Source organism: Gambusia affinis, linkage group LG14 (genome assembly GCF_019740435.1).
Source record: "Gambusia affinis linkage group LG14, SWU_Gaff_1.0, whole genome shotgun sequence".
Lineage (NCBI taxonomy): Eukaryota > Metazoa > Chordata > Actinopteri > Cyprinodontiformes > Poeciliidae > Gambusia > Gambusia affinis.
Genome location: NC_057881.1, coordinates 2,241,842 through 2,267,128, shown reverse-complemented (window position 1 = coordinate 2,267,128; position 25,287 = coordinate 2,241,842). Strand labels below are relative to the sequence as shown.

Here is a 25,287-nt window from a genome sequence, read left to right as displayed (position 1 = left end):
GAGACACAAACAAGAGTCCTGTCCCTGTTTTCAGGCAATCAAACAGCCTCAGACGGAGCATTAAGGCCACTTGATGTGAATATGTTTCAGGGGGGTAATCGTATTGCCGACGTGTTGTCATGGATACGCCGCTCGGTTCAGTAAATTGTCCGAGCTGATTACGGCTGTGCACTTTTCTTTTTCTGTCTGCTTGTCACGTCCTCTAAAGGCCACCTGCCTCTGTAGCGTAGTATTTTCTTTACCATGCATTTTTAAAAACGAAAAAGAAAAAAGCGCCTAAAGGCTGCAGAGGCTCTAGGCAGCTCGCCTAAATATAACCCAGCGCCTCTGCAGCTGCATTGGCATCATAAGTTTCATTATTGCTCTCAGAGGTACGTTGCTGCGAGAAAACGCAGCGCACATTGACTAGATTAGCATGCAGCTGATGAACTCATTTATTTATTTAAGTTAAACACATTGATTACAGATTAACGACACGCAGATTGATGTTTCCAAGACGATAGGGCACCTATCACATAATCTTATTTTTGGTTTTTAAAATTTAATTTTTGGAAAATATGTTATTTCCCAACAACGTACAATGACATATCAGAACAACCGCAGACAGAACAATGAAAAAGAGCAAGTTTATGTCAAAAACCAAAAAAAATTTTAGATTAATCTCAGAAATTTTCTAGAAAAAATGAAATTTTGAGCATGGAAAGTTTAAAATTTGACAGACAAAACTGAAATTTTGAGACGAATCTGAAGAATTTTATTCTTTTAAATGTATTTATGTAAAAATTTGTTGGAAAAATACTCGAATGTTTGGATTAATCTCAGAAATTTTCAAGATTTATTTTTTACTTTCTGAGTTTCAAAACTCCAAAATTTGAGACTTTTGATATTTTTACAGTTTCAAAAGTCAAAAATATTCAACTTGAATCTAAGAAATTTACATGGTTTTTTTAATAGGAAATTTCTGAAATTAATCAAAAAATTTTTGGTGGATATGTGCTCTTCTTCTGTTTTTTGTGTCTACTATGGCCCTTAAACATGATTGTAGGATTTCCATACATCAGAGTGATGTCAGCACATCCAGGGCAGCCATCTTGTTTGAGAAAATGACAAACACCCTGCTTCTTTTAGTAATAAGTTAAAGTTTTTGGTGTCTGAAAAATGACACTTCTAAGTAACGTCAGTGATCTGTTACCTAGCAACCCCACCGGTACTCCAGCATGCTTGGTCAGCTGGTTAACGGCTGCTGGAAAAGACAATTGTTTTGTTGTTGACTTACCATCAAGAAACCACTTGCTGCATCATTGTTGGTTGGGCAGGAGGCTCTACTTCTGCTTTTCAAAGCGTACATCTCCAAAGAAGCTCAAAATAGGATAAATCTCCTTATCTAAGAGTGATTTTGTGCAATAAATGTAATGATTATGTTTTATATAACTTGTTCATCACATGTTCAGTACTTCACCTTTAACACTGCTTAAATGTTATTTTCTGGGGAAGTTTATAATTCAGTAATGATATTGGTGATTTTTATTTATGTCTGAAGGTGAAAGTAAAACAGTGGAACTGAAAGTGAGCTCCCAGCTCGGTTTCTGACATCGAAGAGTCATGTTTAGTCTGCAACATGTTACCATCAAAATGTTAGAATTTTTTTAAAATTCAAGAGCCATTATTTTGCAATAGATAAAACTAATAAAACACTTTCCACTGGAAAGCCAGACACTGGTGTCTAAGGCCAAGAAATACTTTTGACTCTGAGGCAAGAACAAGAACAAATTGGGCCGTTAGATTTTAAATTCCTCAAAAACTCTAGCAGATTTTCTAGGGTAGCAAATATTAGCAAATATTATCTCTTTTCTGGTTTAAGCAGTGTTTGTGAGTTTCAAGAAGTAAAATCACAGAATTTAAGGAGAACTAGTGTCATATTTTTGTACACAGTTGAAATACGAGGTGTAAGGGGTTCTTAGCTGTTAGCAGGTGCTAATAATGTGTGTTACGTTACTAGTGTGAAAATGGTTTAACACCAAAGTGTTTCAAATGATTTCTGGAGAATTGGATTCATATTTTCTTTCTTGTTAACACCAGAAAACTGCCAGCGTGTGATCCGGTCTCACATATGAAAACCTTTGGTGTTGCTCCAAGGTTGAGCTTATAAGAGGCGCTTGAAGATAATTAGCTTTGCTGCAGCACATTCATAAGTGCTTACAAGTCTTCCAGGTAATCTCTGATGACTAGTTTTATGTTTATTTCATCGTACATCTAACATATGAAACCACAATATTAATAGACAAGCAAGTGGTAAACAGCATGCAAACAGGGAGAGCATCAAGCTCTAATCTATATTAAGCTCCTACATTTGCTTGCAGTGTATTCTCAGGAGAAATACTAACTCTGCTCACACTTGGGCTCATTTTCTGCGTAGTGTAGCCACAACTGTGGGAGGAAGCAGTAAAAAGTGTTGATTTTGCACTTCCATTGGGTCACATTTTGACTCATGCATCTTCAGTGTAACTATCATATAGGATGGTGTTTTATATGCACAGCAGATAACACTGCAGTCCTGTTGCACCTCTTATTGATGTTGGAAATGGTCTAAGAAGCATCTTCTTTAATTGGTATTAGGTCCAATTAAAGATGAAGAGAAAAAACTAACTAAACAAAAAAATAACCAAACATTGAAGTTAGATGAGGATGTTTGAAACTTGGTTACTGATAGAATACAATAGTTTAGAATAGAAATATTTTTATTGTCCTACAGCAGAAATATGACAAACAGTTGTGGCAAAGATAAAAAAAAATTAAGAGACAAAATCAAATCTACTACTCATGTCTTATGTTGTTTGTTTTGCTCTTTGGACAGGAAGCAATGAAATGAAACCTTCCCTCTGGGATTAATAAAGTATATTCATTCATTCATTCATTCATTCATTCATTCATTCATTCATTCATTCATTCATTCATACAGAACATGAAATAAGTTATCAATAATGTTATACTCCGATTTAAAGAAATATTCAACTGAGAAGCATCATTTTTAAAAATGCATAAAATGTGCATAAATTAAAATAAAACTGCAGAAACAGCAGAGATACACAAAAACCAACAGAAATGTTATTTGAAATAATAAAACTGCAGCTACCAGTAAACATATTTTTCACATGTTTTTAGCTGCAGATGCCGGCTTTGCTACAAATGATCAAATGCTGTTGTTGCATTTTGGGTAATAAAATCTTTACTTTCTCATTTCTAAAAGGTTATTAGATTTTTGAATGTATTTTTAATATTGTATAAAACAAGCTTCAGTGGCTAAATGAATAATCTGCCATTTCTTTTTTATTCAATTAACCATCAGAAGTTGTTCCTGTAACCCGGCGCTACTACTCCATCGTTCAGTGGAGGATTTTAAATATAAAACATGTTTTCTGTCATTTCTAATTTCTTTTTTAGTAACAAAATTGATTAAGATTCGGTTTGGAATGAAAAAAATCTGAGATTGTATTTTTTAAATTTAGAATCTAAATTTGAAACAAAGTCACAATAAGCAATAAATTAACAGATCGCATGATAAATTGAAATTAGCTCAATAATTTGATCTCTCTTTCTAAGAAAAATCGGGAGACAAAAGTCTTCAGTATAATGCTCTGGTTTCACTAAACCTCTTTTTGAAGGATAATTCTGTGTGCAGTCGTAATTCATAATTCATTTTGTTTGTTGTTTATGTATTTTGTTTATTTAAAATGTCTTTCAGTTCCAGTGTTAAATCTTCATTAGAATCAAACGTTTATTTCCCTTTGTGAACTTGCATTATTTTGCCATTTCCATTATATTCCTGGAAGATAAGTTATCAAAATAAGTTGTGTTATAAATTTGTTACATTGACAGGCCTGTAGCAGCAGATTTGTGCATTTTGCCTGGTTGTGTTAACAAAACAACATGAAATGAGCCAAGAAAAGTTCAGCCAGTGCGTGTCCATTTAACTCTAAAATATTACACTCATTTTGTATCATAGCCGCCGATTCCCTCCAGCTTTCTGACTCAAGTTTGTTTGTTTATGTTGCGTAACAAAACAGTTATCAGTTCCTTGAGGTCTGCTGTAAAAAAATAAAATAAAAAATTCAGAATCAGCTGCAGCGCTACGTCCAGGACGAGTCGATAATGTATTCTAGTTTACGAGTTGTTGTGGTGAAGCTGAATTTGACCTCTGACCCACTCCTGTTCCCATGAGCTCTGACTCGTCAGCGGTGCTACCTCGCTTTAACAAACCCGCTTTATGTGTGTCAAACATTTGAATAAAGTTAACTTCCTCAGCTGAAGTTCCTCCTGCAGAGAGTTGGGTTAAAACTGGAGCTTCAGAACCGGCATGTAAAACGGCAGAGTGTGTGACCAACTGCGAAAATTATGCTGACGATTAATCGATTAATCAGAAAAAACATTTGGCACATTCTTCCCGTTTTTCTTTTGGCCTCTTAAGCTTATTTTGTAAAATATTAGAAATGCATTAAAAGATGGTAATAAACAATTCAATTCCTTTTTTAAATAAGAAAATGCACATGCTTGGTCATTTGTAGCAAAGGACAAAACTGCAGCAACATCAGTACAGCATGTTTAACACTTTCTAAAGAATTTGAAGAGGTGAAGAACTCACTTGAAACAGACAAGGAATGTTTTTTAATTATCTTAAATGCAAAATTTATATATTTTTATCCAGCTTTAGCTTTATTATGGCTCTGAATATGTTGGGTTTTTTGAGTGTGTATGCTTTAAATTAACAATTAATCGAGTGCTAAGTTAGTTGACGATTATTTTAATTAATCATGATTAATTGATTTAGCCCTACTGTATATGGAGCTCCATTTGGAACATTTTCCATATTGGAGCCATTTTAATACTTAATTAGCAGATAATTAATATAAAGTGAAAGGGGCTGCAGGATGGATGATTCTTCCAAACTTGTGTTTTAAAGTATTTTTATATGGGAAAACTTGCAGTAAAAATGTTTAAGTGTAGAGTAGGGGTGTCTAAACTTTTTATCACATGAACTAATTCAGTCAGAAGTATTTGTGGGCCAAGAAAGTGAAAATAATACTGAAATAAATCAAGTAATAAAATGCTGATATTCATGGCACTCATCAAAATGTAATGTTTGTTAATGTTTTTCTAAACTTAAGGAGGAATTTGCAGATTCACTCTATTAATATAAAGACATGGATTTTGGTGACTTTCTTTCAAAACACGTGTTATGTTTAGCCAATTTTACTAAATTAAATAGAAACTGACTATTACAAAAGTATGACGAATAATACTTTGTCATACTTAACGTTGTCCGTTGTTGGAAAATTACGTTAACGTCTCCTAACCACCATTTGTATAATTTTTTATCAACCGTTGTGGTCCACAAAAACTCTGTAAAAGGTCCACAAATGGCCCCCAGACCAAACTTTAGACACCCATTGTGTAGAGAATGTCTCATTTTCATAAATGATGGTTTTAAAGTGGTAAAAGTGTGAAGAATAAATACTTTTGAGTATGTTTGCATGATTTTTTTCAGTCCAGATCAAAGGAAGTGCTGAATAATAACAGGTTCCCTCATCAGAGCCTCTCACCACATGACCCCTCAACCCTCATTACCCCGAGGGCTGATATGTGTATGTCTCTGAATGCTCCGTTCATGGAGTTCCTGTTCAGGGCCTTTCTACGAAAATGTGTTTTTCAGTGGAACTTGCAGCCAGAGGGCAGAACATCGTCTTTCCTCTGAAATCACAACCAACATCGTCACATTTCACCTTTTTTTTTTTCTTTTTTCGTTGTTTTTTTCCACAGTTTGGACCAACGTGGAGCCTCGGTCGGTGCCAGTGTTCCCCTGGCATTCGCTCGTCCCGTTCCTGGACTCCAGCCAATCAGGAGCGGCCGGCCAGCCTGCTGATGGCCAGCAGCTTGTTAATCAGAGCAAAGGTAGCGACGTGACCTTGACATGACGTCTTTTCTTAGACCGGTTCTCTGGACGGGCCCAGATGATGGTTCACATCGTTTGAGTTAAACAGAAGCACAGCTGTGGATGTATTTTAAGGTTTTGTGGCATCATGAGGGAAATTAAATTAAATTATGTAAGATATCAGAGTTGGAGACCTAAACGGAGAACGACCAGGGCTGAAAGGCCATTCAGTTGAGAAGAATGCATTCTGTTTTTAAATGAAGTCTGATTTTAAATCATTTTGAACCTTTTATTTTGCAGAGCCTCGCTGCGGGGTGGCCCTGGTGAGCGAAGGGCGGGCAGGCCCCCCGGAGCCGGACAGGGGGTCGCCGTCTCGCCCTGCCCCGACCAATGACAATCCCCCAGCAGAGAGGGGCGGGGCGGACAGCGAGACAGAGAGCGATACCGATGATCCGTGAGTACGCTGCAGGTTTTTATTACACAGAAAGAAATATTGCTAAATGATTAAAGGAGTTCTACTTTGTAAAATTAACTTTTTGCACATTTTATAGTTCAGTTTGAGTCTAAACTGCTTCTAAAAACAGCCAAACCGCTTTAAAAAACCACCCAGTTGGCAACAACTTATAGTTTTTTGGTCTCTGAGAATGAATCACATTTGATGGGCAGTGCACCGTTACCTAGCAACCTTAATGGCTGCTGGAAAAGACAAGTGTTTTGTTGTTGACTTACCGTCCAGAAACCACTTTCTGCATTCTTGTTGCTGTGCAGCAGGTTCCACTTCTGCTTTTCAAAGATGTATGATTGCATAGTTGCGCATCTGTTTGCGGCCATTTTCGCGTGCGAGTTTATTTGGATTTAAAGTGACGAGGCGCTCTAATACAGCTGAAAATAGACAGAGCTAAAATCTCATTATCGAAGAATGATTTTGTGCAAAACATTTTAATGAATATTTTTCTGTCCTGTGGGGCAAATATGTGTCAATTTCACAGCAAAAACACAAAATTTTACCAAATGTTTTGGTCTACTTTCTAGTACAAATATATTAGCACACTTTAAATAAGACTAAACTAACTTACAAGTTTCATCTAGATAAAGGAGCTTGTTTTAAGTCAATTATTACTTAATATTGATTTTAAAATGTTCTAGTTCCAGTAGGAGATTCTTACTAGACATTTTTACCATTTTACAAGTGAAATAATCTGCCACTGTAACTAGTACTTTTTTTAATCAATAATAAGAACTTCTTTACGTAAAACAAGCTCCTATTTCTTGTTGGAAGTTACTTGTAAGTTAGTTTTGTCTTATTTCAAGTGTAATAAGATATTTGGAAAACTATACCAAAACTATTTGGTAAGTTTGAATTGCTTTGAAGGACCGAAATGGGCTGCACTTTGAACAACGCTGCCAAAGATTTATTAAAACCTGTTCAATGAATCCTAATAGGTCACCTTTAAACTTCAGGATTCCTTTGTGTTGGGTTACGTTTTCATTAAATTTCAGCTGGTCGGTTGAGTCCACAGTTGAGCAGCGATTTCTTTCCCTGCTTGCCTGAATATTTCCCAGGTAAAACCGTGACGCCTGGTAATATTTTCTCGGTTTCTGATCAAGCCCCTCGCACTCGTCGCTTCCTCTCTGCGACTCTGCATATGACTCACAGCAAAGTGTGTAGTAGCTGTGATGAGATGCAGCTTGTCGTGTAGTTTGAGCCTTTTAAAACTCAAGGCCTCCGCCGACAGGTGCAGCAGAACTCGAAACTCTTTTGTCTGCGAGTGTTTGTGTTTGTGTGCATCTGTCTGCTGGGAGTTGTACAGTTCTTTCTCGTTCGGACTTCGTGTCTGCATCTGGCTCGTTTCTCTTTCACAGTGACTCAGACGTGCTGTCTGGTTCGTAGTGCGGTTATGAATGTTTCAGGGTCACGGGGATCTCAGAGGCCGGGGGCGCCAAACAAATACTGAAGTCTTACACCTGATTCTTTTCCTTTTCCTTCCTGTGCATGGCTTTGAAAGGGCGAGTGTCATTGATGAAAACAAAGTCGACACACTTATCGACCTCGGGGGCTTTGGTTCGGATTTGCCAGGGTTGCTGTTTTTGTTTAGCTGTTGCAGCGAAATGACAAACGGAAACGCCCCCATATGTGAAAACATGCACACAAAATAAAGATGACATTTAATCCTCAAGCAAACTGACTCGCTGATCTTTCTGTTGAGGTTTCTGACTTTTGCTTTGTCATTTTTTCCCTCAGAAAATCCAAACAAATTTCAAGTAGAAACAGATTTCAGGTTATAATGGTTTTAAAATCTCACTAAAAACTCTTACCAAGTATTTTTGGGCCAGTTTTTAATGCAGATTTCTTAGTACACTTAAAATTAGACAAAACAAAGATACATACATATTTCTTATAAGTTTAGTAAGAATTATGAGGTTGTTTTAATATTGATTAAAAAGTATTAGTTCCACTGCAGAGATATTTTTCCCACATTATAAGTGAAATAATCACTGCAAAAATACACAACCTTACCAAGTATTAAGGCCTAATTTATACTGCAAATATCATAGTGCACTTGAAATAAGACAAGAGTAATTTTTAAGCAATTTTAAGCACTATTTCTTTAATATTGATTAAAACGTGCTCCATCTTTATTGGCAGATTATTTCACTCATAACATGGAAAATGTCTTTATAAGTGAAATAATCTGCCAGTTAAACAAGCACTTTTTAATCAATATTTTAAAAAATCACAAAAAAAAGAAAAAATATATATATAAAAATTGTTTGTTTAGTTTATTATTGACTTTGTTAAAAAAGTCACATTTTTTGTGATTTTTAGTTTTTAAGCATTTTGTTTTTTTTGGCCCGTGAGTACGTTTGAGCTGGTAATTTTCTGAAACCATATTAATTTATCTCCAGTACAGTTTAAATTCTTGTATGCGAGGTGCATTTCTGCTCGCTCAGGGTTTTTGATGACCCACCAGATAAGTTTGTGGAGCGTGACGCAGCAGGACGGGCCGATATTTGCATGCAGCAAACGAACTCAGATCCCCCCATGTGCTTCACAGTGGGAGGTATCAGTGATGTAATCATGCTGTTATCTGTGTGAAGATGAATAAAAGCAGAACCTTTGAGGTAAAGATCTGAAACTTACACCCTTAAGACTAGTCCGGTCTGCAGCGGCTGGGTCTCCTCTTTGATTTTCTCTTCTCAAATCTACAACAGACCATCTAAGTTCTTGGATAAAAACTAAATCTGTTTCATCATTAATTTTTGAAAAGATGTGTTAAAACCCGGCTGAGAAAATTTTGAAATAAAGTCATCTTCTGCAGAAAGGCAAAACGTGGGAGAAATAATGTTAAATAATTCAGAGCTAAAAAAAGTTAGATTATTAGATTTTTACTGAAGGTTGAGATAACATTAAACTTTAGGTGGTTTTGCAATGTTTTATTAGATACTAATTGTTCCTAAAATTTTCAGCTGTTGATACGGAAAACCCATCACTACACTGCAAAAAGACAAATTTGAGATAAGACAGAATAATCTCTCAAGAAATTTTTTATCAAGATAATGAAGCTTAGTTTAAGTCAGTAACTGCTTAATATTTATGAAAAGATCTAGATTATATAATTTATAATATAAGAAAAATGTGCTGCCACTGAAAAAACTAGTACTATTGTCATCAATGTGAAATCATTAGGGATTTTTTAAAGTCTCAGCTAGTTGTGTATTTGTTTTCTGTTTTTATTTGCACTAGAAACCAGTTTGAAAACACTTTGGTAATATTTTGTGTTTTTGTGGTGTTTTAATCTTCCTGAAATTCCTGAGCTTGAGGAATCTCCCCTGATTTCCAGCTGGACTTTCAGTTTCCCTTTCCTTTGTGTTTTTGGTGCAGGTTCTCCCCCGGTGTGGGGAACGACCCGTCTCCCTCCGCCGGACCCATGAAGAGACGCACGCAGTCGCTCAGCGCCCTGCCCAAAGACGGAGACAGGAAGGTGAGTCATTGGGGCTGACCTTCACTGACCTTCACTGACCTTTCTGACATTAATACCACAGACTTCAATATGTTTTACTGGGATTTAGTGGATTATTATTTCAATCTAGAAATCAACATGTTTTTTTCAGCATCCATATCTAGTTTTCTTCTGGTATTTTCCAGATTTAGCTCCATTCATCTTCCCTTCATCTTCTCAACTATGGAGGACCAAAACTGATGAAAACAAGTTTTTTCATTAAAAAAAATCTATATATTTTGTTTTGCATTTTCATTAAACATATTTTTGACAAGAACCTTTTATATTTTGTTCTTGATTAAACACGTGTAAAATGAAACAAAATATATATATTTGCTATAATTTGTGGTTAGTGATGGTGAGGCTGACGCTGTGGACCCCGGTTGAAATAAGGGAAGTGATGATTTAATGATGAATAATCATTAAAGTCCAGGCAGCACAGAATGAGCGGAAGGCTAAGACTCACAGCTGGTAGCAACTGGTTACTATAAAAAAACAACAAAACATACTGACGACAGACATGACAGAAGACGAGACAGCAAGACAAGGACCCGACAAAGAACAAGGAAGTTGGTTTAAATACACAGGGAGATAATCAGGGGAAACAAGGGGCAGCTGGGGACAATCAGGGGGTGGACAGGACAACACGGAGACTCAATTAACTGAAAACGACACCAGAAACTAAAATAACAGAGAAAAAACAAAAATATTTCTGCTTTTATTTCTAATTATGTCAGGTTTGGACCTCCATACTCAACATGAAGCCCTTATTTTATCTTAATTAGTTTTATTTTATTGTCATATTTTGCAAACATCAGTTTTTAATTTGACATAAACTATTTTTTTAAAGGATTTTCTGGAGGCAAAAAAAAAATTTCTTTTGATTCGTAAAAGCAAAAGAAAAAAAAGTAAAACTTCCAAAACAGTGAATACTTTTTATGAGCACTGCAAAGTTTCTTAAGGAATTTTCTGCACTTGTGTTAAGTACTGATGCACACCACACTTTTCAGATTCTTATTTGGAATCAGAAATGACACAGATACACTGTAAAACACAAATTCTTACCAAGTATTTTTGGTCTAGTTTCTGGCAGAAATATCTTAGTATACTTGAATAAGACAAAACTACTTTATAAATAACTTTTCTGCAAGATGTAGGGGTTTGCTTTAAGTCAATATTTCCCCAATATTGATTAAAATGTACTGGTAGTAGAAGTGTTTTATTGACTTGAAACAAGTTACATTTTGCTGAAGGTTTTGTCTTATTTAAAGTGTGCTAAGCTGTTTGCCGTAGGAACTACGGTAATCGCATGTTTTTCTGCCTCTGAAATCCACCCAGAGGGAGAAGGATTACATCCGCCGCCCCATGAACGCCTTCATGATCTTCAGTAAACGCCACCGAGCGCTGGTGCACCAGCGGCACCCCAACCAGGACAACCGGACCGTCAGCAAGATCCTGGGCGAGTGGTGGTACGCTCTGGGCCCCAACGAGAAGCAGAAGTACCACGACCTGGCCTTTCAGGTTACCATGGAAACCCTCACTCATTTCAAACAGACAGGCTGCACAAAAATCTTCATTCGTTACAGATTTGATTTTATCAGTCAATTTTGAAGATTTCGTGTTTGGAAGATGTGGATTCTTTGAGGGGAGATTTTTGTACCAAAGGTTTTGTTTCCATAGTGACGTCAGCAGGCCCAGGGCGGCCATCTTGTTTCACAGATTCTGTTTATTTGGAATTTGATTTCAGGTCATCAGAAAGAATAATAGGGCCAGGCTACGACTTTTACATATTTTAACTACGAGAACACAGTCATCATAATACGAGGATAAAGTTGTACAACAATAATGTAATATTAACAGAATAAAGTCATAAGGTTAGGAAAACTAAGACACAAGTTTATAAAGACATGAAAATAAAATAAAATTAGGAAAGCTGATTATCTTGTATTGTTTTTAAAGATAAGGTAATAATTCAAATATGAACACAATAGTTTGGTAATATTAAAACTTTTTTCTCATATTATTTATTTTACAACTGTATTCTTTTAATATTATGATTTTATAAGACATATAATAATAAAAAATAACTCTTAGCTTGGCTCCAATTTTTAGTTGTAGAATTGATCTTAATTAAAAATCCAAATAAAAGCTGCTTGTCAAACAAGATGGCCGCCCCCTTGATGTCACGTTACAACAAAAATCTTTAAATCTTAAAAAAACAAAAATGTAATAAACTGATTAAACAATTTATTGTCCATATTTAGTAGAGACTCTGCAACATATTCTGTAAATAAAATCTGAGTCTTTGGAAGTAAAACTTTAACATTTCTACTGCTTTGGATTTTCAGTTTTCCGTTCTTTCTTCTCCTCCTGCAGGTGAAAGAGGCTCACTTCAAGGCCCACCCCGACTGGAAGTGGTGCAACAAAGACCGCAGGAAGTCTCTGTCTGAGGGCCGGGGGACGCCGAAGGAGCTGCGGGAGCGGAGCATGTCGGAGAGCATGGGTGAGTCTGCAAACATTTCTGAGCATTTTTCAAATCTCTGCTACATATTCACTTCATTTCATTTCTTTACCGCTTCAACAGCTGGTTTAGTTTGGTACCAACTTAAAAAAAACCACATTTTTGTATTTTTTTATTAGTAATTATAACAGAAATGCCTTTCTGTAGTTCATCTGTATCATTTTTATCTCCAAAGTTTGAAATCTTTGAGAAGTGTTTGAACCCAAAAGGTTGCTTTCATGTTGGTTTATGAAAAATCTTAAAAATCCAACTTAAAACTGATTTAATTGTTCTCCAATTTCACCTTTTAAAAGAAATTTCTGAACATTAGATATTTTAAAATGAAATCCAAAACCCATAATCTAATTTATTTGCAATAAGAAGAGAAACTCACGTTTCCAACATCATAAATAAATAAATAAAAAACAATCCAAAATGTATGTGAAGTTTTATTCATCTTGTTCCCTGATGAATCTTTTCTTCTCCTTCCCCCAGATGCGCTCTCAGAGACCCAGGTGCTGGAGGGAAAAGGTGGAGGTCCGGGCTGGCCGGGGGCAGCGGAGCGTCGAGGGAGGGGTTCGGGGGGCCAACACCCCCGTCCCCGAGCCTTTTCCCAAAGTGCCGTTCACACCCTGGAGCAGAGGGAGAGGCAGCGGGAGCTGGAGAAGGTATGAGGTCGTTAATCTGAGCCTCCCAGGCAGAAAAATAACTCAAGAGACAAAAAATAACAAAGAAACTTTCTTATCAAAATGCTTTGATGGAACCTTTTCAAGATTTTTAACTAGAATCATGTAGCAGAACCATCTAACAACACAAAGGCAGATGTGTTTAGGTGGTAGTTTTCAACAAAGACACCCAATTTCTCATTAATTTGTCCTTAAAGGATAAATTATACAATGTTCCTTTGTACACAAAATATTCCTTAGATAGTGAGATTTTAGTCTTCTGTCTCTTTAAATCCTGATTAGCTGCAGCTGGCCACGCCCCCAGCTCAACTTTTACCCCAAACATAAAAATGGCTGCAAACAGATGCACAATTATACAACAATAACACATTTTGCTGGACGATAAATTGTCCCCGAAGTTAATGTGATAAACAATGATATTGTTGTTTTGAGACCATTTTCAAGTAATATGATGGTAATAATGCAGGAACACATTCTCAAAGATTTTCAATTCTAACAAATATTAAACAATGAAACTGGAAGACATTTAAAAAAAACAAACAGAAACAACAAATATAATAAATTATGAAGTCCTGTAAACAACATGATCATGTTCAGCAGTAAAGCTAACTGACCAAATGTGCTAGAGTTCCACTTGGGTTGCCAGGTAACGGGAGGAATTCCACTGTGGTTGCTAGGTTACTATTTAGTGCCACAAAATGGGTGGGTGACCTTCTGAAGCACTTTTTAGAAAGCAGTTGAGACCCAAATGGAGGCACAAAAACATCAATTTTGCATCAAAGAGCCCCCTTTTAAAAATATTCTACAAAAGGAGGATAAAAGACGAAGTTTCTGTCAGGCCTGTCACTATAACAATTTTACTGGATGACAAATTGTCCCAGAAATTATTTAGATAAAAGATAATATTGTCATTTTGAGACCAAAATGACCATATTATATTGTTGTTAATATGCCAACAATAATGGCACAGTAAAGAAAATATGCCCACTCAGTGATGAAACTCTCAACACTGCAACTGGAAAACATTGTAAAGGTGACCTATTAAGCTTCCCACGGAGTTATACAAAACATGTTTAGTACTTTTTTCCCCACAAAATCATTCTTAATGCCATAATGAGCATAGTGAACTACGAAGTCTCTGTAAACAAAATTGTTCTTCAGAAAAAAGGCTAGTTGAGATCAAAACACCAGACTGAAGACTTTTGTTATTCAGTTTTTAGTAGAAAAGAGAAAAACTATAAATCATGCAAATGGCAATTGAGATCATTTTTAATTTACCGTGCGATTAATTAATATATTGCTTAATACCACAGGCCTATTATTTAGGTTTTTGTTTAGATTGCACGGTTCTGTGGATGAATAAACTTGCAAAGCTCGTGTGTGAATAAAAGCACCGACTTCTTCAGAATCATTTGATTGAATTCTACGAATCAAAAAGGCACAAAATGGACTCTCCCCTGCATGCTGTCGCAGGCAGAACCCACTGAAAGTTCTGTGGGAGTGCAAGGCTTTGGCTTCTCAAGCTTTCGCCTCTGCTGCTGCTGCATCCCTTCAAATCACAGGGGAGCAGCGCATGCATGCATGCATGCACGCACACAGGCTGGCCGGCCAGCTTCTCTGTTTCAGGACGCTTGTTTGAGAGCTTGTGGCATGCATTCGATTTCTCCTGTTGTTTGGTTGCGTGTTTGTCAGCAAAAGTGCAAAAACTACTACGTGGGATGTTGTGAAACTTCTGCTCGTCTTGTAACTGCTACAAAAAGAGGTGTGAATATGAGACGCCAGTCTTGGCATTTCTGTTAGATCTTTATTTCCATTTCTGTGTTGACGTAAGATCTTCAGGCCTACTTTTAATCTGGAACGGAGAGTTTGATACCCAGTTGAAAGCAGAAGCTTGCATGGACTGAATAAAATTAAACACTTTTCTCTTAGGCAGTTCTTCCTGTTTTGGGTTGTTTTCTCAATGATTTATTTTTTTTTTTTTTGCAAAAGCAGAACTTTACGTACATTTCCTTGTCATCTGGTCTGCTTCAATATTTTCACACAATGTTCTTTCCTCAAGATGTTATCTATTTTGAGTAAAACTCCCCGAAACACGATGCTGCCACTTCCGTCTTCACAGTTCAGAAAGCTTCCCTCTTTTTCCTGGTGGTCAAACGCAACCGGACACAGGAAATGTCTCCAAAAAGAAAGGTCTTTGCAAATTGTAATCTGAATTTATTTTGTAATTAGTGGTTGTAAATCCAAACCTGAACCATTATGGTGTACAAAACATTTTAAACAAAACATAAAAGATTGAAAAGGAATCAAAGAGTTTGCTACGGAGAGAAAAGCTCAAATATTGACCTGTTTATGATGCGTTCAGAGTAATGGCTTCTTCTTTGCTGCGTGGCAGTTCAGTCCAGACTGATACAGGACACCGCACAGTAAATAATAATAATGTTCATTATGGCCAAATATTAAACTCTTATTTCACCAGACCTCATTTGAGAGAGTAATTTGTTTTTTGAAATTATGAGAATGAAGTCATAACATTACAAAAAATAAAGTCATACGTGAAAAAAGTTTAAATAATGTGTATAAAGTCATCAGATGAAGAAAATAAAGTCATAATAAAGTGAGAACAAAGTCATAATATAAAAATAAAGTCATACGTGAAGAAAGTCGTCATAACATGAAAATAGTTAGAAATATGTCAACATAAAGTCTTAATATTATGAGAAGAAAGTCGTCATACTACTAAATAAATTTGTAACATGTAAATAAAGTTTTAATATGAAAATAAAGAATAAAGTCACACTAGTATGACAATAAAGTTATAATAATAAACTTGTAATAATGTGAAAATAAAGTCATAATATGAGCATAAATTTGTAATAATGTGAGAATAAATGATCTTATGATGTACTTTGGTTTCTATTTTATAAATAAGGAAATACTTCATCAATAACTTCATCAAATTTCAGCAGCAGGATTTTGAAACAATTACAGCATTCCTGAGTCAATTTTATTTTTCTCATAAAAGCAACTTTTTTGTCCTAATTTTATAACTTTCATCTGTTAGTACAGCATCTTTATTTTGATAATATTATAAATGGGGTAAAAATGAATTCTTGTAATTGAATTTAAAAAAAAATCTCCATATCAACTAATACTGTGTTTGCAAAATTTGGCTGAACACTCAAAAAAATTATTCTGTACTTTTATAATTTTTCTGTTTTTCCTGTTCTGCCAGGAGGACGGAACCGGCTTGTTTCGAAGCCGACCGCCGCCTCAGTCTTTGTACCACAGCGGCGCCAACGAGGATGTGACCAGCGACGAGGAGCGCATGGTCATCTGCGAGGAGGAAGGAGACGACGACGTGATGGGTGAGTTATCCGAGCTGAGTGAGCAGAGAGGCTTCTTCATCACCACAAAGTGATAGTTTCACTTCTCATGATGGTCAGGAAATTCGGCCTTCTGAGTCAGAACGATTGTGTCAGCGCTGACAGAAAGAAAGAGAGAAAAAAGCCCCAGCAGACCTGTCATCTCGTGAGTGCCGACGATTAACTGCTGCAGCTAAAATAAGACCAGAGATTACAGTTTGGTCATGGCGATACTAGCAGTTTGGAGGCAGGAAGTCACTGCAAAACCAGCTCTGTTTTCATGTTTTATTCTCCAACAACAAAATGATATCAAGAAGCCATCATTAGAGATGCATAAAAAGATAAAACTAATTACATTTTACAGTTACTTTGTTAATTTGATGAAAATAACACTCAAATGTTAAACTGGTGAAGTAAAATATTTAAAATTGAAGAGTCTTACCAAAACCAACTGTTCCTGCTTGTCAATCTGGGGAGGATGATGCGGCCATTTACAAACTAGAAAGAAAGAAAAGTTGTACTCCTTCGATTTCAGAGTGACGTCAGCACGGCCGCGGCGGCCATCTTGTTTTTTTAACAGCTTTTTATTTGGACTTCCCATTCAGATGAACTCTATGACAAAACATGAAAATCAGGCTAAGATTTTATTTCTTTTACAAAAATAAAGTCATAATGTTAAAATAATACAGTTGCATGAGAATAAAGTCAAAATTGTTCGAGAATAAAGATTTAATATTACCTTAATAATGGTGTAATATTAAAAGAATGAAGTAGTAATTTTATGAGAAGCTCATCTCCTCATTTTCAGACTTTCTTCTGGTAAAATTGTGTCTTTATTTTTCCTATTTAAACAAAAATACTCATAGTCAAGCCCCAACACTCCCTTCATACAACTAACAGGAGGAAATAAAGCGACTTTTTGAAAACATTTTGTCATTTTTATAAAATAAAGGTAGAAAAATAATTCATTAAAATCGGATCTGGATCTGGTTTTGATGCTATTCCACCAACAATTCACTTTCTTTCTGCATTTTGATTCAGATTTCTTTGCGTGTGTGTATAATCATGTCATAGCATGTACAAGTTTGTGCTGAGAGTCTGCTTTGCCGTAACGTTAACAGTGTCTCATATTTCCGCCCTCAGAGGATTCGTGCCCTGAAGGCTCCATTGACCTCAAGTGCAAGGAGAGAGTGACAGACAGCGACGAGGACGAACCGGACGGACAGGTTGGTGGAGGATTACTCATCCTCATGCTGGATATTTAGGTCTGTACAGACATGAAATGTAAATATAGGACATTAAAACAAATTTAAACCTGCAGCAAAAGTGAAACTCTAGCAGAATGAGGCATGTGGAAAAGTAAAAACGGGAATGTGGACCAGAATCAGCTTCATTGTGAGCAAAAACAAAGAATTTATCTATGGTTTCTGGCAACATTAGATATAAATGTATAAACAGTTGAAATTACTAACACCCAAGAACAAAAAGATAGACACATTATAACTTTAATTCAATGAAAACAAATCCTACACTGTGCTGGAGGATAAAGTATAAAAACACTCCAAAAAAGTACAAATATTAATGTTTCTAATTTAACAGATAAAATGGCATTGCAAAATGTGGAAATGTTGCCTGGGATTTTGTTTATAATGTTGATGTTGTTGACTATCAAAGCCAGATTTTTGTATTTTTGCAGATGGATCCTAAATCCTAAAACTGATCAGGAAACAAGCAGCTCATCAGAAACCATCATGACTGTAAATCTGTTCATAATGAGCATTACAGATTTTATCATATTCCCTTTTTCTACTTTTTATCCCTTGTAGTTCTTTATATTATTTCCACTTACACCTTTTCTATTATTTCTGCTTTCCCACGGCCTTCTGGGTAAATTCAACCAAAACAAACGTGCTAATCTAGCGCTAGCGGCAGAAATGGCTTATGGGTTTTTTTTTATCAATGACAATCAACCAAAACATGACCCCACTACATTTTTGTTTACATTTTGCAAAGAAGGAAGTTGTGCTCAGTGTCTTCTTCAGAGTTTTAGATTCTTGGTGCAGCGCCCCCACAGGCGAGTAGGGGAACAGCAACAACTGAAAATGTAACAAATGTTGTGGCTTTGGTCCCTATTTGAACCAAATGAACTGGACTATAAGCTGAGAAGCTTCCTCTCTTCTTCTCAGGGCGTCCAGCCGGAGAATCGCTCCTCCCCCTCCATGTCCGACTCCTCCGCTAAGGACGAGGCCGGAGGTCCTGGCGACGGCGAGGACAGGAACAGGAAGCAGGGCGCAGCGGAGCAGGAAGAGGGCGGTAACAGGAAGAAGGAAGTGTCCGGAGGCGGGTCAGGCGTCTCGGTCGGTCCGCTCCAGCAGGGCCAGGTTCTGGGCGGGGTCCGGGCGGCGCCCCCGGCGGTTCACCAGGCCGCCAGCGCTCCCATCGCTATCGCCAGCAAACCGGTGGACGGCGGCGCCGCTCTCAGCTCACTCCCGCAGGAGAAGAAGACCAACGTTCTGATTGGAGGAGCCGCCACTCAGCTCGCTGCGGGGGGTGGGCACCATCTTCATCATCATCATCCTCACTGATTTACGCCCCTTGGGCCCCAAAGAGTAAGATAACTCATCTCTTCTACGTTTCCCTTTCCCCAGTCCAAGCTCAGGCATCGGTGTTGCCAAGCAAGATGTTGGTTCCCATGGCAACAGTGAGGACGGGGTCCACGCCTCCTCAGCCCTCCATCTCCCTGGTGGCTCCGCCTCTTCCTGTGCAGAACGGCCCCGCGACGGGAAACAAGGTGAGCGTGATTTCATCATCTTTATGAGACCAGAAACAAACAAAATGGCCGCACAATTCAACTGAAAAACAGTTTGTGGGAAAATGTATTAAAAATTTTAAATAAAATAAATACATGCTTTCATATTTAGCTTGATTCCTGCAGCTCCTTCACTTTTGCCAACAGCTTGTTTTAATTCTGCTGCTCCTTTAACATTGCAGAAATGCTGCGGGTTACCTTTTATGGAAGGCCATTTCATCATAAAATCAGCTTTGTCTGAAAATTTGTTTTGACTAGAAACAACTACATTTTGGCTACTGTGAATTGTGAAATTACCATTCAGGATAGTCAACACTCATTTTCAGATATCTAGAATGTAATTATCAAACCATTTTTATGTTAAGACGGCCTGCCAAAATATCTACCAAGATTATGGCAGATTGTTTGGTTTCAGTGGATCTGCAATTTAATTTGCATTAGTCAAATTTATATACCTAAATAAACATTTAAAATGTTTAATTAAAGTGACATATCTCAAATTTACTTAATGACTAATCCTTATTTATTTGTTGATATCTGAAAGATATGTTTCACAAAATCAGTAATTTATTCTCTTAAATTAAAGCCTCCATATAACTTAATGGTAAATCTGACTTATACAATTAGAGATATTTTAATCAAAACAAAATGTGTTGCCTCCAAATTTATGTTAAAACTTCCTGCCATACCCTTTCTTTGAGATGCAACGTTTATGCCAATGTGACATTAATATTTGCTTTATTTACTATATTTTCTTCATGTTTTTGTTTCTTTGTTTCTCCTTTCAGATCATCCAGCTCACCTCCATGCCCGTGGTGCAGACCAACGTCCATCCGAGCCCTGGGAGCCCCTTCCCCGTATCCATGACGACAGTGATGGCTCCAGGAGCCGCCCCGCCTCAGCCTGTTCTGCTGACCTCCCCGCCCACCAGGTCACTAAAGCAACATGTCAAAGCTGAAACATTAAATTGTAGCTTAAACATAAACACCTGCAGATGGTGATTTAGTTTTTTACAGCTATGCTAACTGAAGTCACCATGTAGTGGTAAAATATACAGATTTAATTAAACTCTTATAAGTTAGAACAATTAAACTGGTCTCAATCCAGGCTAATTCACATTCAACACCTTAAAGTCAGTTTGGTTTAGGATCAGTTCAAATCAAACCTACATATTCCAGTACAGGTCAGATCAGGTCCAGTTATGTATTATAAGTTTTTAGTCCTAATTTCTCCTAATTTAATTTTAATACAAGATTCAGTCGATTTAAAAATGCCAATAAGCTGCTGCTGAGATTTATGTTGGTGTAGCGCTTTAGCATTAGCTTCTGTTAAGTACCAGGTTGGTGTAGCGCTTTAGCAATAGCTTCTGTTATGTACCAGGTTGGCGTAGCGCTTTAGCATTAGCTTCTGTTATATAACGTGCTGGTAAAGCACTGTAACATTGCTTCCCATTAAACACTGTGTTAGTGTGGATCTTTAGCATTAGCTTCTGGTTTAGCATTACAGGGTTAGCTTTTCCTAAGTACCCAGAGTCTACATAGAGTCTTATTATCCAAGAATAATTTTTAGCATTTATTGTAATAAACATGTTTTGAGCTCATATACTTATCCTAACTTGTTATGGTTCTGGAAAATCTTACAAATTTATCTTTGAAAGGCTTGAAAGGCACTTGGATTTGACTTTGTGGTTGACTTAGCTAGTTTTGCGAACACCAGTGGGAAAAGCAGCCAAATAAAAACTGCTTTAAAACCAAATAAAAACCTTTAGAATCAGTTTATTACGACAAACTTACATATTACAGGAAATTCTTGCTAATCTAAAGAAAACCTAGAAGAATTAAACAATATTCATATTGAAATCAGTTGGTGGAGCCTAATGCGGTTTGTGTCCCTCAGAATCACCTATGTCCAGTCCAGCCCAGGCGTTACCACGGCGACGCCCCAGCAGAGTGCCCAGCCTCCCGGGCCGGCCTATCTCTCGTCACACCTGGCCACTCTGGGGTTCACCGCCATCGCCCCGGCCGGACAGACCCTGGTTCAGCCTCTGCTGGCTCAGGCTCCGCCCCTCGGCGCTCAGTCGCAAACGCCTCCGGGTCAGACCGCCGCGGGCCGTCAGGTACTGACAACCTAACTTTTCCTAACTTACTAGCATTTAGCGCACCAAGCTCGGATAAATTCCAAAGCGCTAATTCATAAGGTTGTTTATAGTCATGCTCTTATTTTGAAGTGGCTGAAAACATTTACGCAGCATTTCTATTTCTTCTCCTCCGGTTCTATCACTCTTTTTATCTCAATTATATTATTTAGAATAAAAAACATACAGGCACAAAATAAAACCCAGGCACCAGAGAAAACATAAGCATAAATACAATATCTAAGGACATTATGGAACATATAATTCAAAATGTCAAAATTAAATTGATGCTGGAGGATTGTTGTCAGAAAATCTCAGATATAATTTGAGTTGAAGTTGGTGCTTTTAGCATTTAGCTTTTTTTAACTACCAGGTTGCTATAGTGCTTTAGTATTAGTTTCTGTTAAATACTGTTTTGGTGTTTATAATTTGTACTTTAGAGCTAGGGGAAATTGTTTTGTGGTTAACTGAGTCCACTACTGGAAGCTCATTTAAAAACTGTAGATCTGCTGTTTTTTATTTTAGCACTGCTCAGTTCTATATAGATATTAGCTAAATAGATAGAGCCTCTGTGACTCCTGACACAGGCAGCATCAATTTGTGTGTGCTGTCCACTCATAAGCCCAACCATGACCTTCAGTATGTATTTCACCAACCTTAAACCTGCTTTATATGACCTTTCAGGTACTAGCCGCCATCTACCCTGCACAAACCGTTGCCCTGGCGACCGGTGTGGTCCCGTTGGCAGCTGCTGTGCCGCCTGCCGTGGCTTCTCCAGCCCAGGACGCGATAAACCCGGCTTCCCCGTCGACCAAAGCGGTGCAGGGTTCGGCGGCGGCGACCTTTCAGCCGGGGACCGGAATGAAGGTGGAGGTGAAACAGGAGAGCCAGCTGGACTCTGAGGCCGAAGGGCCGTCAGGCTGCAACACAAGCTGCTCGATGGGCAGCTGTGAAAACGGAGGCGCAGCAGGTAAACGTCCACAAGTCCAGTTCATGATCTGCAAACTTTACAATCAAAAACAGAACAGTGCAAGGATTTATCCATCAGGATTTGGGTTTTACTTAGGATGCACCAATACACTTTTTCACTTCTGCAGAGTTTTTTAATAACCAGTTATATTTACTCAGTTACATGTACTTAAATAACTTTTTTGTAAAAAATCACTTTTAGGAGTATTTTTACTATAAAGTTCTTTATTACTTTTACTTTAGTAATTTTATTATGAAGTATTTTTACTCTTCTTAATTTTCTACCCACTGAATGAGAAACAAACATGTTTTTTATCCAAAAATTCACCACACACACACACACACACACACACACCTGCATATTTTGTTAAAGTTTTATATTGAAACAAACTGATTTAGAAAACATTTCTTTCATCTGATTTTGTTATTTTTTGTTACTGATATGAATTATTGTCATTTTTTTGACCTTAAAATATAAGAAATGTAAAAATAAACAGCAACAAACATTGTTTCAAATGGTTCACAAAGTGCACAAGGGGAATAAAAATATTCTGTAAAATGAATAATAATGTAATATTATGGCGTCACTCAGAGTACAAGTTATAGAATTAGACTGAATAGGTTGCAAAACCTCAATTATGCAAAAATGCCCTATATTCTTGAAAAAACAATAAAATATGAAAAGGTCTGTGTTGCTTTCAAATCAGCTTTCAGGTTGTTGTTTGGAACATATAAAAATCACAGATGGACTCTTTTAATAATTAATTAGTTGAATATTTGGATTCTAATTCCAGTTTTTTCTGAAAAACACAACCTCTAGGAGAAATATTTTGTGGCTTTGGAGCACTATGTGTCCTTTCTGCTGAAAACTTGTTTGCTTTAAGAAATATGATACAATGCAGATATGATACAGAAACTCTGATGTGGAAAGCAGATTTTGGCTCAAAGGCTGCAAGGTTGTTTGGAAATTTCAGCTTTTACAAACCAAAACAGAATAAAAGTTGGTTCTTTGTTTCTTTGTCAGAGATTCATTTGATTTGTTTTGTTTTCCAGTGAAAAAAGAAGAAGACATCAGCCTGAGCATTAAGGAAGAAAATATGTGTGATGAAACTGAGAGGGAGCGACAAAGTGAGGCAGATGAAGAGCGAGATGAAGTGATTAAGGAGAGCAAGAAGGAATCCAGAGAAATGGACAGAGACGACCGCAACACGACAAATAACAGCAAAGAGGTAAAAACAGTCAGAACATAATTCTGTCATAACAAACATTATGAACGTCTTTATGTTTTCAAACCTGAATATTTTATTTACTGTATGCTAGCTTAGCATTCATGATGGTTGTTTCAGTTAAATGAAATTAAGTTTCCTCCGCAGTTAAAGTGAATTTATTTCCTTAAGTTAAAAGATATAAATAATGTTGCAACTTTTCAACGGAATAAAAAAGCAAATGAATAAAATGTAAAAAATAAAAATAAACAGATGGAACGAAGATGTAAAATAGTTGTAAGATGAGAAAATGTAGTGAAAACGCTTCAAATCCAAATATGGTATCAGTACTTCCTGCAAACACGAGACCTCATTAACATGTTTTATATCTATTATTTGTCAGTATAGGTAATTAATACCTATATCAATTAATATAGGTATTAATTAGGGTAGCATTAATATAGGTAAAACTAATCTACAACTAGTAGATATTATTGTTGTTATTGCTAATTATTATTACAAAACTTAGCAATAGTAATTAAATTATTGCTAATATGTTTAATAAATGTAATAGTTTCATCAATAATGTTAATAACAACTATTATTTATTAATTAAATGAATCAATAATTAATATAGTAATTTAACAGTATCAATGTTATCTATTAATTAAGTTATTATTATTGTTAACATTATTAATATTATTTTAAGAATAAATTTCATATTCATAAAGTAATAAATATTACGGTATTATTATTATCATTAGTAGTAAGGTGTTGTTGCCTTATTATTATAGAAGTGGTCATATAAAAAATGTTTTATTTTTAGGGATTGTTAAGGAATTTCAAACATAATTCTTTTCTAACATGATGACCCTCTCTCTTAACTAAGTTACTGGAATTAAAGTTTTGATTTTCAAACCGTTTTAACATAAAATCATGTCACTTCCAGCATTATGTTGATTTAATTGTAAGGGTTTTATCAGGTAATCCAGATGTCTGACTTACTGAACCATGTTCCTCACCAGGCTGGACCTCGTTCCCCACCTCCACCTCCTCCGCCCCCGTCCTCAGGTCTGGACCCGCCTCCACCTCCACCAGCAGAAAAGGAAACCCCCTCCTCCTCTTCTTCCTCCTCTTCCTCCTCCTCCAAGAGAATTAAGTTTCGCCCCCCTCCACTCAAAAAGACCCCCGACTCTCACGACAAGTGAGTATCTTTTTAAACAAGCTCTAAAAACAGAAAATATCCACATAAAAACAGGATTTCAGACATATTTCTTGCTGATTTTGGATGATGAAAAAGTGAAATCTGCCTGGTTCGTTTTAAAATCTGCTCATAAAAACAGATTCTGAGGACGAAGCAGGACTCCCATCTGTTAGCTCTCATTTTGGAGCAGTGCTGCATCTCTTCAGAGCCAACTTCCAGCTTCATGAGGCTGTAGTGGGAGCTCTGTTTACTGCATGTGTGTGTGTGGGCAGAGTGCTGCACCCTGGACGTGCTTTATTTAGGCCACTGGGAAGAGGAGAGGAAGCCACAGAGAGAGAGAGGAAGAATAGCAGAAGTCGCCCTGAATGATTGAGAAAACACTCTGAGGAGATTCCCGTTATATTTTAACCAGATCAGATCCTTCAGTTGGACTAAGGGTGTTCAAAGTGGGGTCTGGGGGCCATTTGTGGCCCCTGATGTGATTTTTGTGA

The 25,287-nt window shown here is 36.9% G+C and overlaps 1 protein-coding gene across 3 annotated transcripts in view; it reads left to right on the top strand.

Annotated features, from left to right (window-relative positions):
* The window catches only part of cica (capicua transcriptional repressor a), a 46,523-nt gene that overhangs the window by 18,492 nt on the left and 2,744 nt on the right, over window positions 1–25,287 (top strand). For all 3 annotated transcript variants that reach the window (XM_044138411.1, XM_044138412.1, XM_044138410.1), the window contains 15 exons: window positions 5,815–5,946; window positions 6,227–6,380; window positions 9,810–9,909; window positions 11,266–11,448; window positions 12,304–12,430; window positions 12,923–13,095; window positions 16,346–16,478; window positions 17,619–17,701; window positions 18,662–19,025; window positions 19,124–19,266; window positions 20,073–20,215; window positions 21,181–21,400; window positions 22,103–22,388; window positions 23,441–23,616; window positions 24,618–24,796. In XM_044138411.1, the coding sequence (XP_043994346.1) occupies window positions 5,815–5,946; window positions 6,227–6,380; window positions 9,810–9,909; window positions 11,266–11,448; window positions 12,304–12,430; window positions 12,923–13,095; window positions 16,346–16,478; window positions 17,619–17,701; window positions 18,662–19,025; window positions 19,124–19,266; window positions 20,073–20,215; window positions 21,181–21,400; window positions 22,103–22,388; window positions 23,441–23,616; window positions 24,618–24,796 (2,596 nt within the window). The remainder of the gene's footprint in view (window positions 1–5,814; window positions 5,947–6,226; window positions 6,381–9,809; window positions 9,910–11,265; window positions 11,449–12,303; window positions 12,431–12,922; window positions 13,096–16,345; window positions 16,479–17,618; window positions 17,702–18,661; window positions 19,026–19,123; window positions 19,267–20,072; window positions 20,216–21,180; window positions 21,401–22,102; window positions 22,389–23,440; window positions 23,617–24,617; window positions 24,797–25,287) is intronic.